This window comes from Psittacula echo (genome assembly GCF_963264785.1).
Source record: "Psittacula echo genome assembly, chromosome: 6".
In the NCBI taxonomy this organism is placed as follows: Eukaryota; Metazoa; Chordata; class Aves; order Psittaciformes; family Psittacidae; genus Psittacula; species Psittacula echo.
This window is the reverse complement of record NC_137743.1, coordinates 5,613,430-5,626,996: the sequence shown is the minus strand read 5'-3', so window position 1 is coordinate 5,626,996 and position 13,567 is coordinate 5,613,430. Positions and strand designations below refer to the sequence as shown.

General features: G+C 43.0%; 1 protein-coding gene across 6 annotated transcripts in view; it reads right to left on the bottom strand.

Annotated features, from left to right (window-relative positions):
* FGFR2 (fibroblast growth factor receptor 2) overlaps positions 1 to 13,567 on the bottom strand; it is a gene marked incomplete at its 5' end in the record, with an annotated part of 82,060 nt that overhangs the window by 50,525 nt on the left and 17,968 nt on the right. For all 6 annotated transcript variants that reach the window (XM_080620839.1, XM_080620835.1, XM_080620838.1 and 3 more), the window contains 2 exons: positions 237 to 360; positions 6,714 to 6,883. In XM_080620839.1, coding sequence (XP_080476965.1) covers positions 237 to 360; positions 6,714 to 6,883 — 294 coding nt within the window. The remainder of the gene's footprint in view (positions 1 to 236; positions 361 to 6,713; positions 6,884 to 13,567) is intronic.

Here is a 13,567-nt window from a genome sequence, read left to right as displayed (position 1 = left end):
CACTTGTACACATGGACATTACACCTTTGCAAGGTACAAGTAGATTAGTCCTACAGACACAAGACAGATGAACATATCCTTATGTAGCAACTGGTTATGTAGTGAAATCTATCTTCAGACTACTGCGAAATCATCTTCAAAATGAATGCAAAACGTATCAGCTTAGTTCTAAATGTTTTAATAGAGAAACTCATTAAGTTAAAACATAGCGTTACATGCGACAGAGCTTTACTTACCAACAACGTCAAGATGGTAAGTGTGGTTGATGGATCCATACTGGTTTTCCACTATGCACGTATAATTTCCCTTGTCAGACGGGACCACGCTCTCCATGATGAGACTCCAGTGCTGGTTGCGGACCTGGTGGGTTGTAACCAGAGAGACTGGTAACTTCATTGTATAGTTTCATCCTCTCCCCCTCCAAAAGATCTGTTTCCTGAATAGTTAACCTTTTGTAATCCATGATTAAGAACCTATTCTGTGCTCATTTGACTGTTCTGGACAGTGACATTAGCTATGCCTGGTCTGGTACAGCACGGCTGCAGCAGTGAAAGCTTTCACACATTCTGCTATAAATTTACCTTGTCCCTGATCTGAGCACTGCAGACCTCGGTGCACACTCAGTCCTACCAGGCTGAAAAGGATGGCTCCAATTAGCAGCAGTCATCTTACCAGGTTTTACCTTTCAATCCACTCTAAAGTGAATTCACATCCTCAGGACATTTCCCATCTGTCTCCAAACAATCATCTGATAATATTAACTACCCACCAGCAATACAGGATGGATATTATCCCCTAACATCAAATCTCTGTCTTTCTAGTAGCTCAGTTATACAGCCTGGTTTTTGGAGAAACAAAGTACCGAAGGACAATGCTAGGGATCCCCCTCCCACAGACCGAGGAGTGGCAAAACTCCCTTGTGGTACCCCAGGGCAGCAAAAGAAATTAAGATGCTGCTTCCAGAAAAATGCCTGAAGAAAATCCTCATGGAAACAGAGAACAAGGATATACATTTATTGCGTACAATCTTTCTCAGACAGCATGCATTAAAGGTGCTGATTCTGTTCCCATTTGAACTCAACAGGAGCACTGGCATTGGTCTTGCAGAAAATAGGATCCAGCCAAATACTGGAAGGATATACAGTCATCCGGTACACATATATATTTCCTGCATTATAAATTGGCTCCCAAAATGACCTTTTGCTGGCTATCCACTAATCCCTTGTTTTAGCATTACATTTTTGACAAAGCGCTCAAAAATCTTAACGTTAAGTAGCCGTAACATACAAGTTAGAAATTGCAAAGTACTTTAGCTTAGCAAATGGAATAAAATCCAATCTGGTACAGTCATTTTAATCAGCCAAATGGAAAGTAGCAATTCAGTGCAGTACAGCAAAAGAATTTATGGACCAGCAACACATCCAGTAACTATACATTCTTAAAACATCATTACAACCATAGGTCTGAAATCCTGCTTCGTGAATGACTATTGTGGAGGTCCTTATCCAGCAGGAAAAGGCTGCACAGGGCCCTATCCCCAGTGCAAAGAGCTTAGCCCTCATACTTGCTGGAGGAAAAGTGGTTTCAGTTCAGATCTTGGAAGAAGAATCCTCTCTGTAAGGGGCTCCTGGCTTTCATAGTGCCCTCAGCTATTAATTAGCTCTTTTTATATCATTATTGTCCAGTTATGGTATATTGATTTATTTTCTTTCCACACTATCAACAACTACAAAGCGATTTTATATAGCTAGAAAGAGTTTTAGAGTTACCGTGTTGTTATTCTGCTATGCAACCTTGAGGGTCAAAGTTTGGGTCAGGAAGAATTACTGTCACAAACCACTGGAAAATAACAAATACAATAGCTACATATTTTTACTATTTTACTTCCTTGCAAGCTATTTTGATGGAGATTTGGTCAAAGTGACCTGAACTTTTTGCCACTACAAGTTACATCATGCTTCTCGGAATCAGAGCAAGGGTTTTTAACCAATCTGACCGCAAAACAGGAAGGACAAATCATGGCTGCATGGAAGTTAAAACAACATAAAAATTCCTAACAAGCTGTAAGCAATTAGTTTGATAGGAAAACACAAGAAATTGTTTAGCATCCAATAAGAAAACATAACTAACTTACACCCACAAGTGGATACACTGGATGGCAATATTAAAAACTATTTGTGCAATTTCCCTTCTTGTAACTCCAATAAGAGGAGATAATATCTTCATCGTAAAACAACAGCTTAAGACTCTTCAGTTTAAGCTAAACAACTGCTGTAGAGACCCAAAGCACATAAGACACATTGTCACATAACTGGATTTATGACATGGATCTGGATTTAACTAGATCCAGCTTGTTGGCTTAGTGCTTTCTGGTTACAAGTGCAACATTGAACACCCATAAAAAGTCCCCTTTGCTGGGGATGACAGCATCTTCTCCCACTGAAGACTCCAAATTCAGCCTTTCATTCTCAGACATGCAATGGTCATGCCACACCCCTGCAACCAACACCATGATCACACATCTTTGTTAACATGGTCTTTTCAAGTAACGTGTTGTCACACCGTAGTCCCAACAAAGCCTGTCCTTGGGGAGTAAAACTAGAGCCATTACAGACAACCAGCACCAAAGTCACGGAATCATAGAAACTAGTTTGGAAAAGACCTTTAAGATCATCAAGTCCAAGTCCATTAATCCAGGACTTCCAAACCAAACAAAACCAACCCCACCATTATGACTGAAGTTGCAAAGAGATGGTCTCTTTGGTGATGCAGGTTAAAGCCATTAGCTCCCTCTTGGTTGCTCACTAGGGCCCTTCTAACTGAAGACACCAGTGTTACAGCTCTCCAAATACTCCCTGATAAGTTTCCATGGATAATACCAACTGAGTCCATTTAAGCTGTTTAAATAGATGACTTGAGCTTATCTGGCAGACTTGTTAGGGAACCTATATGCACTAATCCAGTAGGAAAAAAACACGAGGGCAGCAACAAGCCTCTGAAAGCGGGAGTATCGTCACCAGGCCTACAGGGTCCAGAAAAGGATGTGTCCACAGACTCATTCAAAAACCTTTCCAGTTCTTCAACCTGACTAGCTCCTTGCCAGCTGTTATTTCTACTATTTTATTCCCAGAAACCTTAACTCATATTGAGTTCTTTTCAAAATCCTGGACAATCTACTCCATTACCTGGTCTTCAGAGTATCCCCTTCTATTTGCCATAGCTTCTTCTTGACATAGGGGAATTATTTCTTGTGAGGGTGCTGAGGCACTGGCACAGGGTGCCCAGAGAAGCTGTGGCTGCCCCATCCCTGGCAGTGTTCAAGGCCAGGTTGGACACAGGGGCTTGGAGCAACCTGCTGTAGTGGAAGGTGTCCCCGCCAATTGCCAGGGTTTGGAACTGGATGAGCTTTAAGGTCCCTCCCAACACAAATCATTCTAGGATTCTATAAAAACATGATTCCCCACAAAATCAGCTCAGGTAAGGAGAACAAACGCAGAACATCCATGCAAAAGCCGTAGGCTTTTACAGTTCCTATAGAGTCAGAACTCTTCCTTTACTCTGTATTTACCTGTCTAAATCTAAATGTGTTTAAGACAACTGTAGTGATGAAGCTTATCAAAATGCATATGTGAAAACACACACCCGTTAATGCTTAAACAGTACCAACTGATAGAAGTACATTTGCTTTCCGGGTGGTGTACAGAAAAATAAAGGCTCTTGTGGTCTCTCACGGAGGATGTAGATTATTCACTCAAAGAAATTACAAAATGCTTTTAATTGCACAAGCAAGAGCTATCATCACTTGAGAGGCAGATATAAAAAAAATGACTATAAAGGATTTAGACATTCAATAAATGATTTTTTTTGTCAGAATTTTGTGTAATACCTTGAAAAATCATTGAAGGTTCAACTTTGAAATTCACCACCCAGAATTAGTCACGGTGGAGGAATTTCACTCTGGAAGCTATCTTGGCCAGCACATACACCCTCCTGCTAGCCTGACTGAGTGCAAATTGACTCAAGATATTCCCCAGTCTGAAGGACAAAGTGCTACAGGCCACTATCTGATTGTGATAAAGAGCATACAAAGAAGAGATTTCTTAGCTCAAGGCAGCAGGAAAGAGGTGGCTGCAGGATTAGTGGAAATCTTCACGTTTTCCTTATTTTTACATTGTTCTTAAAGTCTTCAAGGGATGATTGCTTCTTCTGAAAAGGACAAATGTTGTTACATCAACTGGTGATGGCAGATATGGCCAAGTTTGGTTCCAGCTATTCTATTTGCTCAAAGTATTATGGAGAGTTCCAGCAGAAATGCTTTACATGTAGCAACGCTCAGATTCAAGACAAGCTATCATACACGAATTATCTCGAGTTGCTCTGATATCTGGCTGAAAACAAACCAGTCCTTTCTGAGGATTCCTTCATTACAAGTTTGTCAGTAAAGACATACAATACAAGAAAATACAGTTCTCTATTCCATGATAATTTTGGATAAACCCACAACAACCTCAACCTGCCCCTCTACAAGAAGAGGACACAGGCTCCAGGAGCTCTGGAGGCCTCATTCTTTAATACTCGTTCACTGAAAACAAGCTTCCCTCTTAAAAAGATGGTTATTTAAACCATCAATAGAAACTAGAATATACATGGATTTGGCAAGCAGAATGGTAATGATTAGTTTGGACTTGATGACCTTAAAGGTCTTTTCCAGCCTACTTGATTCTATGATTCTCTAAGTAAATGCCACCAGATCATTTAACATTTGATGTATTTCTGAGCAACAAAAAAGTCTAAAACTCACAGCTGTGCTCCCTCTTTATTTCCGTCAGACTAAAGAGAGGTAAGAAGTTATGATTGAGAATTACAGGCATATACTTCGCTGATCCAGCTGGCTTTAGAAATAGGCATCTGTGGTTTCTTTCCAGAGTATATGCATACCTAGGAAATTGTATACGTCTAATACACACAAGCGAAAATCTAACTTGTGGCACTTAATGGGCACAGGTCTAAATGAGCTCACCCAGAATCCTAACACAAGCTTGCAGTGGCAGCACAGAGCCCCGCAAGGGGTGATTTACCCCATCAAAGATCACCCTCCCAAATCAGACATCAGGTACCTCCATCCTTGCCTTGTCAATCTCAATCCTTGCACATTTTCCTGCATGATTTTCAAGAGCGATATCTCCATTTACCCTTTATGAGATATAAAGTGTTTAAATAATGCCCCAGTTAGTACCAAAACAGTTACTGCTATTTTCCAAGACAGGATTAGTTTGGGTTTGGTGTTTGGGTTGTTTTTTAATTGCTTTCTTTTTGGTTTTAAAAAAGCACGGAGAAAGGTGAAAATCACTGAATTGTAGCCAATTCGTTAACACTCTTCAGCATTATGAAAGGCAGAAGGTGTTGCCAGGTGTACACTCATAAGCAACAGTAATTTATGGTGTAAGCAAACATAGATGGAAAAGTCTACTTAGATAATTAGTGTTCATGCAGGGAGATTTTCTGGGCTTCGCTCTGTGCTAACACAAATGTTGGAAAAACTGACACTTTCTACAGTAAATCCAGCTAGAGAGGAAAGGAGACTACGGCTTCTCCTCCTCTGCACTGGAAACCTTAGGGGTTTTGTACCAAGCAGGATCTGAGTCAACAGCACAAGAAGAAATATACACCCTGCCTCCATGAGGGCATTGCAAAATGTGGCACCCCAAAGATACTGCAGTTCCTGGGGTAAGGCAGAAGTGAGGTACCCCACGGCTCAGTCTTGAGCTTATTGTGTCACCTGGACAAAGTCAGTTAACTTCTGTCTTAATTAGCATTTGAAATTGCTCTGAGCAAGCTCTAGGTTGGGGCTTGCAGTGTGACACAAAGTGACTAACTCATAAACTTCTCATCTTTGGAGAGAAGTTCTGAGGTGTTGGGTATGTGAGGAAGGCACTGGCAGAAGGTCCACAGAAGAAGTTAAGGTAACCCGGAAATGCAGGGCAGGATGGCAAGGGTAGTGCTTGAACAGCAATTTGCCATCAAAGTCACACACTCCCATTCCCTGTGAGGAGTGGGATAAGATGACCGAATCCTGACTTCTGACCTGACCTAGGCAGATACCAGGGGGTTAAAGGTCCATGCACTAACCCACAGAGCGAGATGGCCTCCCTAAACCTCTCTCTTAATCAGTAACCACCAATTTAGAATGAAACATCTAATCTAAGCTGCTTAAAATTCAAACAAACCCTTGTAAGTAATTGCTGTTACTTTCCCCTCAAATTCTGCTTCCCATTTTAGTTTCACAGACCATAAACTCTATAGAAAATAATAACTTTTGACTTACAACCCTTCCTTTATTAAACTGCTTACTATCACCAGTGTGGATGGTCACGTTTTTAACAAAGAAGTCAAAAATGAATAGAGCAAAACAGTCTTACTCCACTTTGCAAAGTCAGTCTTTGGCTTTCCAAATAAGTCTCTATACATAATTCTTAGCTGCACTGCTATGCCAGAAGCCTGATTTTGACAAAAGTTATATATAGAGAGAGAATTAATGCTCAGTAACTGCCAAAGAAGCCACCCACCCGTCCCCAGAAGAAAACAATTACTCTTTTTTTTGCTTCTACATTTGACCCAAGTTTGCTGTTGACTTCAAGTTCAGTTTTGGTTTCGTTTTTTTCCACAGCCCTGGTCAATAAGAGAAATTGCAAAACCTCATTGTGAGTTCTTACCTTATATCCTCCAATGCGATGCTCTTGTTTAAACTCTTTCCCATTTTTCAGCCATCGCATGGTCGGTGTTGGGTTTCCCATCGCCGGACAACGAAACTTGACGGTGTTTGCCGCTGGCACTGCATGAAGCCTCTTCTCCATTTTGTCCGTATGTGTCCAATAGGGTGCCCCTGTTACAAGGAAATACACCCAGAAACATCACTACTTGGAAACTGAGCTCCCTTTCCAGCCCCTTCCATAAAGACATAAAGAGTTGCACGTATTCGTTTTAAGCATGGTTTGAGTACATGACTGGAAGTCATACGCTGCAAGTGTGGACCAGTTTTGCAAATAGCTCAGTCTGCAGCTTTGAGTATATCATTTATAGAATCATGGAATAGTTCGGGTTGGAAAGGACCTTAAGATCATCCACTTCCAACCCCCCTGCCATGGACAGGGACACCTCACACTAAACCATGCCACCCAAGGCCTCATCCAACCTGGCCTTGAACACTGCCAGGGATGGAGCATTCACAACCTCCCTGGGCAACCCATTCCAGTGCCTCACCACCCTCTCAGTAAAGAATTTCTTCCTTAGATCCAATCTAAACTTCCCCTGTTTCAGTTTGAACCCATTACCCCTTGTCCTGTCACTGCAGTCCCTAATGAAGAGTCCATCCCCACCATCCCTGTAGGCCCTCTTCAGATACTGGAAGGCTGCTATGAGGTCTCCACGCAGCCTTCTCTTCTCCAGGCTGAACAGCCCCAACTTTCTCAGCCTGTCTCCATACAGGAGGTGCTCCAGCCCCTGATCATCCTCGTGGCCTCCTCTGGACTTGTTCCAACTGTTCCATGTCCTTTTTATGTTGAGGACACCAGAACTGCACACAATGCTCCAAGTGAGGTCTCACGAGAGCAGAGTAGAGGGGCAGGATCACCTCCTTCGACCTGCTGGTCACGCTCCTCTTATGATTAAATCCCAATAATTAACCACAGATATCCTTTGCTTTGTGTGTGTCAAGTAAGACAGAGGGACTGAGTTTTCAGTGACTCAAATGATGAGACACTTGACTTCAAGTTGAGTTACTGTGAGTGCTCAGCAAACTTTGAATTCTTTGACTTCAGCTGCGAAGCCAGATAGCCCAAGTCAGAAGAGCTGTTGGAAGCATCAGCCTTAACCTCTCTCCATGTGTTAGAAGGGGAATAAACATGGCTACCTGCCTGGCAGCATGCTAAAACTTAAACTGTACAATGGCAAAGTGAACTGTATTGTTACTGTCACAGAAACTACTAAAATATATTTACAAATGGAATGTATTCCTGAAATCTTAACCAAGGAGGAAAAACATGTGGATCAGGAAAACTTAGTAACAGCATTTATCATTTTGCCGGGATTTCCCACTCTCATGAGCCTGTCAAAGCCCAAACGGAACAAGACCAACACCAAAGCACAGAATGAATACTTCTGTCAGCCTATATTTACTGAAATGATCACTTTTAGTGGCGCCTGGCAAGGCTCTCCTGGCTCACTCACTCCCTCCTTGCCATATCCTGGCCCTGCCTGTGCCCACATGAGGAGCCTAAGAAACACATAGAAAACCCCCCTCTCAACCAAGTTCTCAATCATTCATCCTGTACCAGCACAGGAAACACAGCAGAACAAAACATACAACTACCCATCTGGTTTAACCCCCCCAAGAAGCAAATCTGGATAGATACATCCATATACAAGGTTATCCCGTGCTCTGGATCCACGCACAACTTTGGCTACACTGCACAGTCTTCAAGGCATTGCTTCAGTTGTCTCACCATAACAGGTATTTTTAAAAGTTAAAGATTTGGGATCTGTTTAATAGTAGGAAACATTAATTTCTTTTACAATGGAGTTTTCCTGAAGCAAATCAGATTAGTGTGGAATTTTTAGGACTAGAGGGGTCCAGAAAAATAACTCTATTTCTCTCAGCCCTGTTTCATTTCCTTCATTAGCAGTCTAACACTCCACTATAAATAAACTCTTCCGTTCCTCAAATATTTATAGCAGTTCTTACAATCAGTGCAAACTCAGAAATCCTGTTACCCCCCTCTCTAAATAAAAATACAGCTGGATAGAAAATACAGGAATAAACCCTTTAACAACGTCTCAGTATAAAGGAAACATTCTAAAAGCAAGTCTTATAATGATGCTAAGAACGATAAGTGGGTTGGGCTTTTCCCCCCCCCGAAGTGGCAATTAGTGTTAAAATTAATGAAGTAGAAAAGCAAAGCAAATTTGTGCATGTAATCAAAGTAGAAAATCCGGTAACTATTGAAAACTTAACTGCAATACTAAGAACTTGTTACACAGACTGAAGTGAATTAGGGATGCAAGGAAAATCACTGTTAACATTATTTGCTATAACCAGGATCACATTAAAACAACAGAAGACTTTAAACAAAGCCAACCAAAGGAATTAACTACCACACGCAAAGACCTAATTACATTACAAGTATACCAGGAAAAGGGGGAATTATATGTTGGTACTGATATATTAAAAGGATTATTTTCCCTGGACTGCTAAAACTCTTGCACAAGGCAATGCAAGGTGACCACTACTGTGCCCTACCCACAACTCCCACAAAGCCAAAGTAAACTGTGGCAGGTCAAAGCCAATCAACCACCCAAACCAGTTGTATTGGTACCTCAGACAGAGCAGAGCGCCCAGATTTCACCCTAAAAAGACAATGCTGACCCAGCAGTTTCTCAGCCAGCATGGTCACTTCTCATCACGTCTGTCACGCACACCCTCTCGCACACGTATAGAGCATAAAGAGTCAGTCACTGGCAAGCACAACCTCTGAAGCACAGGTTCCACAGCTCACCCATGGTGATGCTGTTCTGCAGGATGGACCAAGCTCTGGAGAAGCTTCTACCATGGCATCAGAGTTGGTCAGGATCCAGCTACCAACAGCTCCCCAAACCAGGCTGCTTCATGTAGCCAGGTTTCTGCTGCATTATAGTGCAGCTCATCCTCAGGTTTTCTTGTATATAACCTTTTCCATTAACCCTCACCCTCTAAAAAACTGCTCCTGGAAAAGAAGTGCTCCAATAAGAGTCATATATGACAAATGCACAGGGAGAAAAAACTTTGCTCTCTGGAAGAGGTGGGAGCAGAGAAGAGGCCAAGAGGATGCAGGCAGGAACAAAGAGAAGCAGCTCAGTTCTGTGCCAGGGAGAGAAGGGGAAAGGAAACTCCCGGGGCTGAAACGACTCTGCTTGGAAAGCTTCCCCTCACACAATCCTCAGCATAATCTGCAATGCTCCCGAATTACAGGGGAGCTTGGAGAAAAACATGCGGACATCACATGTTGGAAACGCTTCAAGACATCCTACCATTTTTCACTAGGTAGTAGCAACGCACGTTGGCAGCTCCTCAGTGTGTTTGAAGGGAAAAGAGAAAAAGGCAGCAACATCCACAAACCATAACACCCGCCCTCATTTTGTGCTTTCATACAGTGATTAACGCACAGCATTTCTCTTTATAGATTAAATTAGCATAACCTAAAGGCACCTTTTACTGCTTTTATTTGTCCTGAGAGGAAAAACATCCAGATTCACTGACTAATAACAAACATAGCTAATGATGATAGATCATTAATAGATAACCTATCTATTAGGTAATAGATTAATAGGTAATAGTGCCAGCTTCTCTCACAGACAGCACTCATCTCATCCCAGCTTTGCTAACAGGACAGGTGGAAGTAGGTAGCACCACTGTTAAAAGTTCACAGTTACAGCAGTGCAGCCTCCAGCCCATAGCAGTAACAAGCAGCAGGGGAACGGGTGGGAATTCCTGATTGCTTTTGGAGCTCTCATTAGTGGAGAAAATATCCTGCTGACCCACACTGCACTCCACTGCAAATACATTATATCTAATCAGGCAAATCTCCTGCATGTGAAATTGAAATTAGGCTGCCCAGGGGACTGCTTCACTTCAGGACTCTTTAATTTTCACTTGGGCTTATCTGATACAAAGAAATACTAAAGCAGTCAGCTCCAAGCCTGCCCTACGAGCTCCTCGACCAGGCAATAGCACACCTGAAATGACCACACCAACCCCCTCCAAAGGTTTTAAGTCCAATTGCATTTGACCTTTAATTAAAACGCACTTCTAGGCAACATCCTATTCTTGCTGCTCCCTTGAGTGGGTTTCCACTCTACAGGATTTGATGAATTTGAACCTTGTTTCATCCTTTCTGAAAGTCTTCAAGGCATGAAAAGAACAGCATGTGGATTGCATTTAGATACTTTTTGTTCTTGGTGCCAATTTACCATTGCTTGGCCCAGAAGAAACTGTTTAAAGGGCGATAAGGAAAAAAAAGTCCTAAAGCTTCCAGTCACCTGACTAGAATTTAAGGCAGAATAGCAGCATCTCCAGGGCTATCCAGGGGTCTCTGGAATAAATCACTGTTGGTGGATCTCAGTGGACCACATCATGAGCTGTTGCCTTGCCAACACCAAGTTAAGATTATAGAAATCCCTTAAGTTCGGGCTACCTTATAACAAGATGAGGCAACAAGTACCAACCATGCATTATCCTTCACTGCTGCCAGTAGGAACTGAAGATGAGCAGCCCTTAGCTTTGCAAAACTAAGTCCCAGATCAAGGTCCTTGGAGGTGGCCCTCCAAAACCAAGTTAAGGCACCTCTTTAGGGCAACAAAGGGGAAAAACTGAGCTGCCCACAAACCCGTTTTTGTGGAAAGAGAGGACTATTTTGCAGTGGAACCAATCCTGCACCTTCCCCACAAGCACTAATCCCTTCAACAAAAGCTGGAAGTAATAAAAAGCTATTCAGGATGCAGTCTGGAACAAATCTACCCCTGTGCTTTTTTCAGACAGTTAAAATATCTGTCAAGCTAAAAGGACACCAAACGCAGAGTGAAATCTGCTATGCACGCCTTTTGCTTATAAATACACACAGGGCAAATGGTCAAACACACATGTGTACACACGAGTGCCCTCCTCTCCTGAGGACGAATTGCTCCTCACAGCTACCGAGCCACTTGCAGCCTCCACTGACTTCAAGGGCAGTTGTATTTTCTGGGCAGCCTTGAAAATGACACTAGATCTCCTCAACAGCCTCTCTGCTTGTATTGGAAAACCTTGGTCTCTGAAAAATATATCTGTAACTGAGGCAAAGAAAAAAAGCTTAAAGGGGCGCTAAAAAGGTTTGCTTTAAATATGCAGGAATGAGAATGCCAAGGTTCAGTTTCCTGTGGAAGGCACTACAGCCATTTCCTGCCTCATCACATCATAATTAACATGCCAGGACAGCTGGACTTTATCAGAATTGTTTCTTCAAAAAGCAACAACCTTTGAAGACTATGGCCTTTTGTTTCCATCAGTAGAGGCATAACCAGGCCAATTTCCATTGCTTATCCTTAATGATCGCAGCTGTAATTTGTATGTAAATTATCAGTGAAATCGGGTTAGATCTGCAAAGCTCAAACCATGGTTCAGGAAACACTTAAAGTCTTCTTCTCTTACAGAGCAGCAACCAGGGGCTCTTGTGAGACCATGGACTTCCCCAGGCTTTGCCTCACGTAGGCAGGAGAATGTGGTAAGGGGCATTTGAGCATTACACAACACTGCCTGCGCCATGGCATGCTCACGGTGGACCTTTGGCTACCCCTGAACTCCTTGTTTGCCTTTCAATCTGTCTTGCAACACAGTGCCTTAAATGAGATGTGGCCTTCTGGACGCAGTATAAAGTCTAGGCGAGGAGCACTGATGGGAAGGAACGCTTAGAAGATGCTAGACGCACAAACTTCAGAGGTTTGCAAAAGCACCACACCAAGTCCCACCCCTAACTTTCCTACAGCTCCAATCTTGCCAAATCACAACCCTCTTTCAGCAACGCTGCTTTAATCCAGCCGAGTGACTGTGATGCAACTTTTCATTGAAAGCAGACTACTTGCAGGGATGTGGTGCCACGCTTATTCTTCTGGTTCCAACTCTTCCCATCGCGCTCTCAGACATCAGGAGGAAGGCTGCGCTGCTCCCTGCACCCATCTGCAGCTTGCGAGAAGCCGCAGCAGTTTGTGGGCACCTTGTAAAAAGCAATCGCATGAGGATTTGTTTGTGCAACGCTCTGGTCGGGAGCAATCTGTCTTCTTGACGTTTCCCCCCTTTTGCACTGCACGAGCTTGCACTCCTCCTGCCACCTGAAACGTTTGTGCGCTCACACTCTAGAGGCATCTTTCACTTTGAGCAGGGAAAGCGTGACTGACCCCTGCGGAAGCACACACCCCATCCCCAGCAGACAGAAGTCATCAGTGGCCTTTCATCAGCTCCTGAACCAAGACTGATTAACAGTAGCTTACGATGACACCTTGCAACACAAGACCGTCGCTAGTGTTACACAAGACACCACTGCCCAGAGAAGCTGATGCTGCCCCAGTGTTCAAGGACAGGTTGGATGGGGCTTGGAGCAACCTGCTCTAGTGGAAGGTGTCCCTGCCCATGGCAGGGGGTTGGATGAGCTTTAAGGTCCCTTCCAACCCAAGCCATTTTATAACTCTATGACTATGACCACTGGGTACTTCTCCTTGTTGCACAACAATCTTATAAAGCATAGCTGCCTTGAGATCAGGTCCATTTCATTTTTGTCTCTTCCAAAAGGCATTTGTGCTCACAATGAATCACCAAAGCATCAGCACAGATTAGAAGCACAATTGTCTTTGCTAACACACCGAAAACATTGCAAGCCCTTTTCTGACCAACACCAAAAAAGCTCTAAAGCGATAACAGACATAGGGATGTCTCCTAAAAGGAATTCCTACCCACGAGTCCTTTCCAGGGGAACACTAACATTGCCTGGGCTGGTGGGTTTTGCTT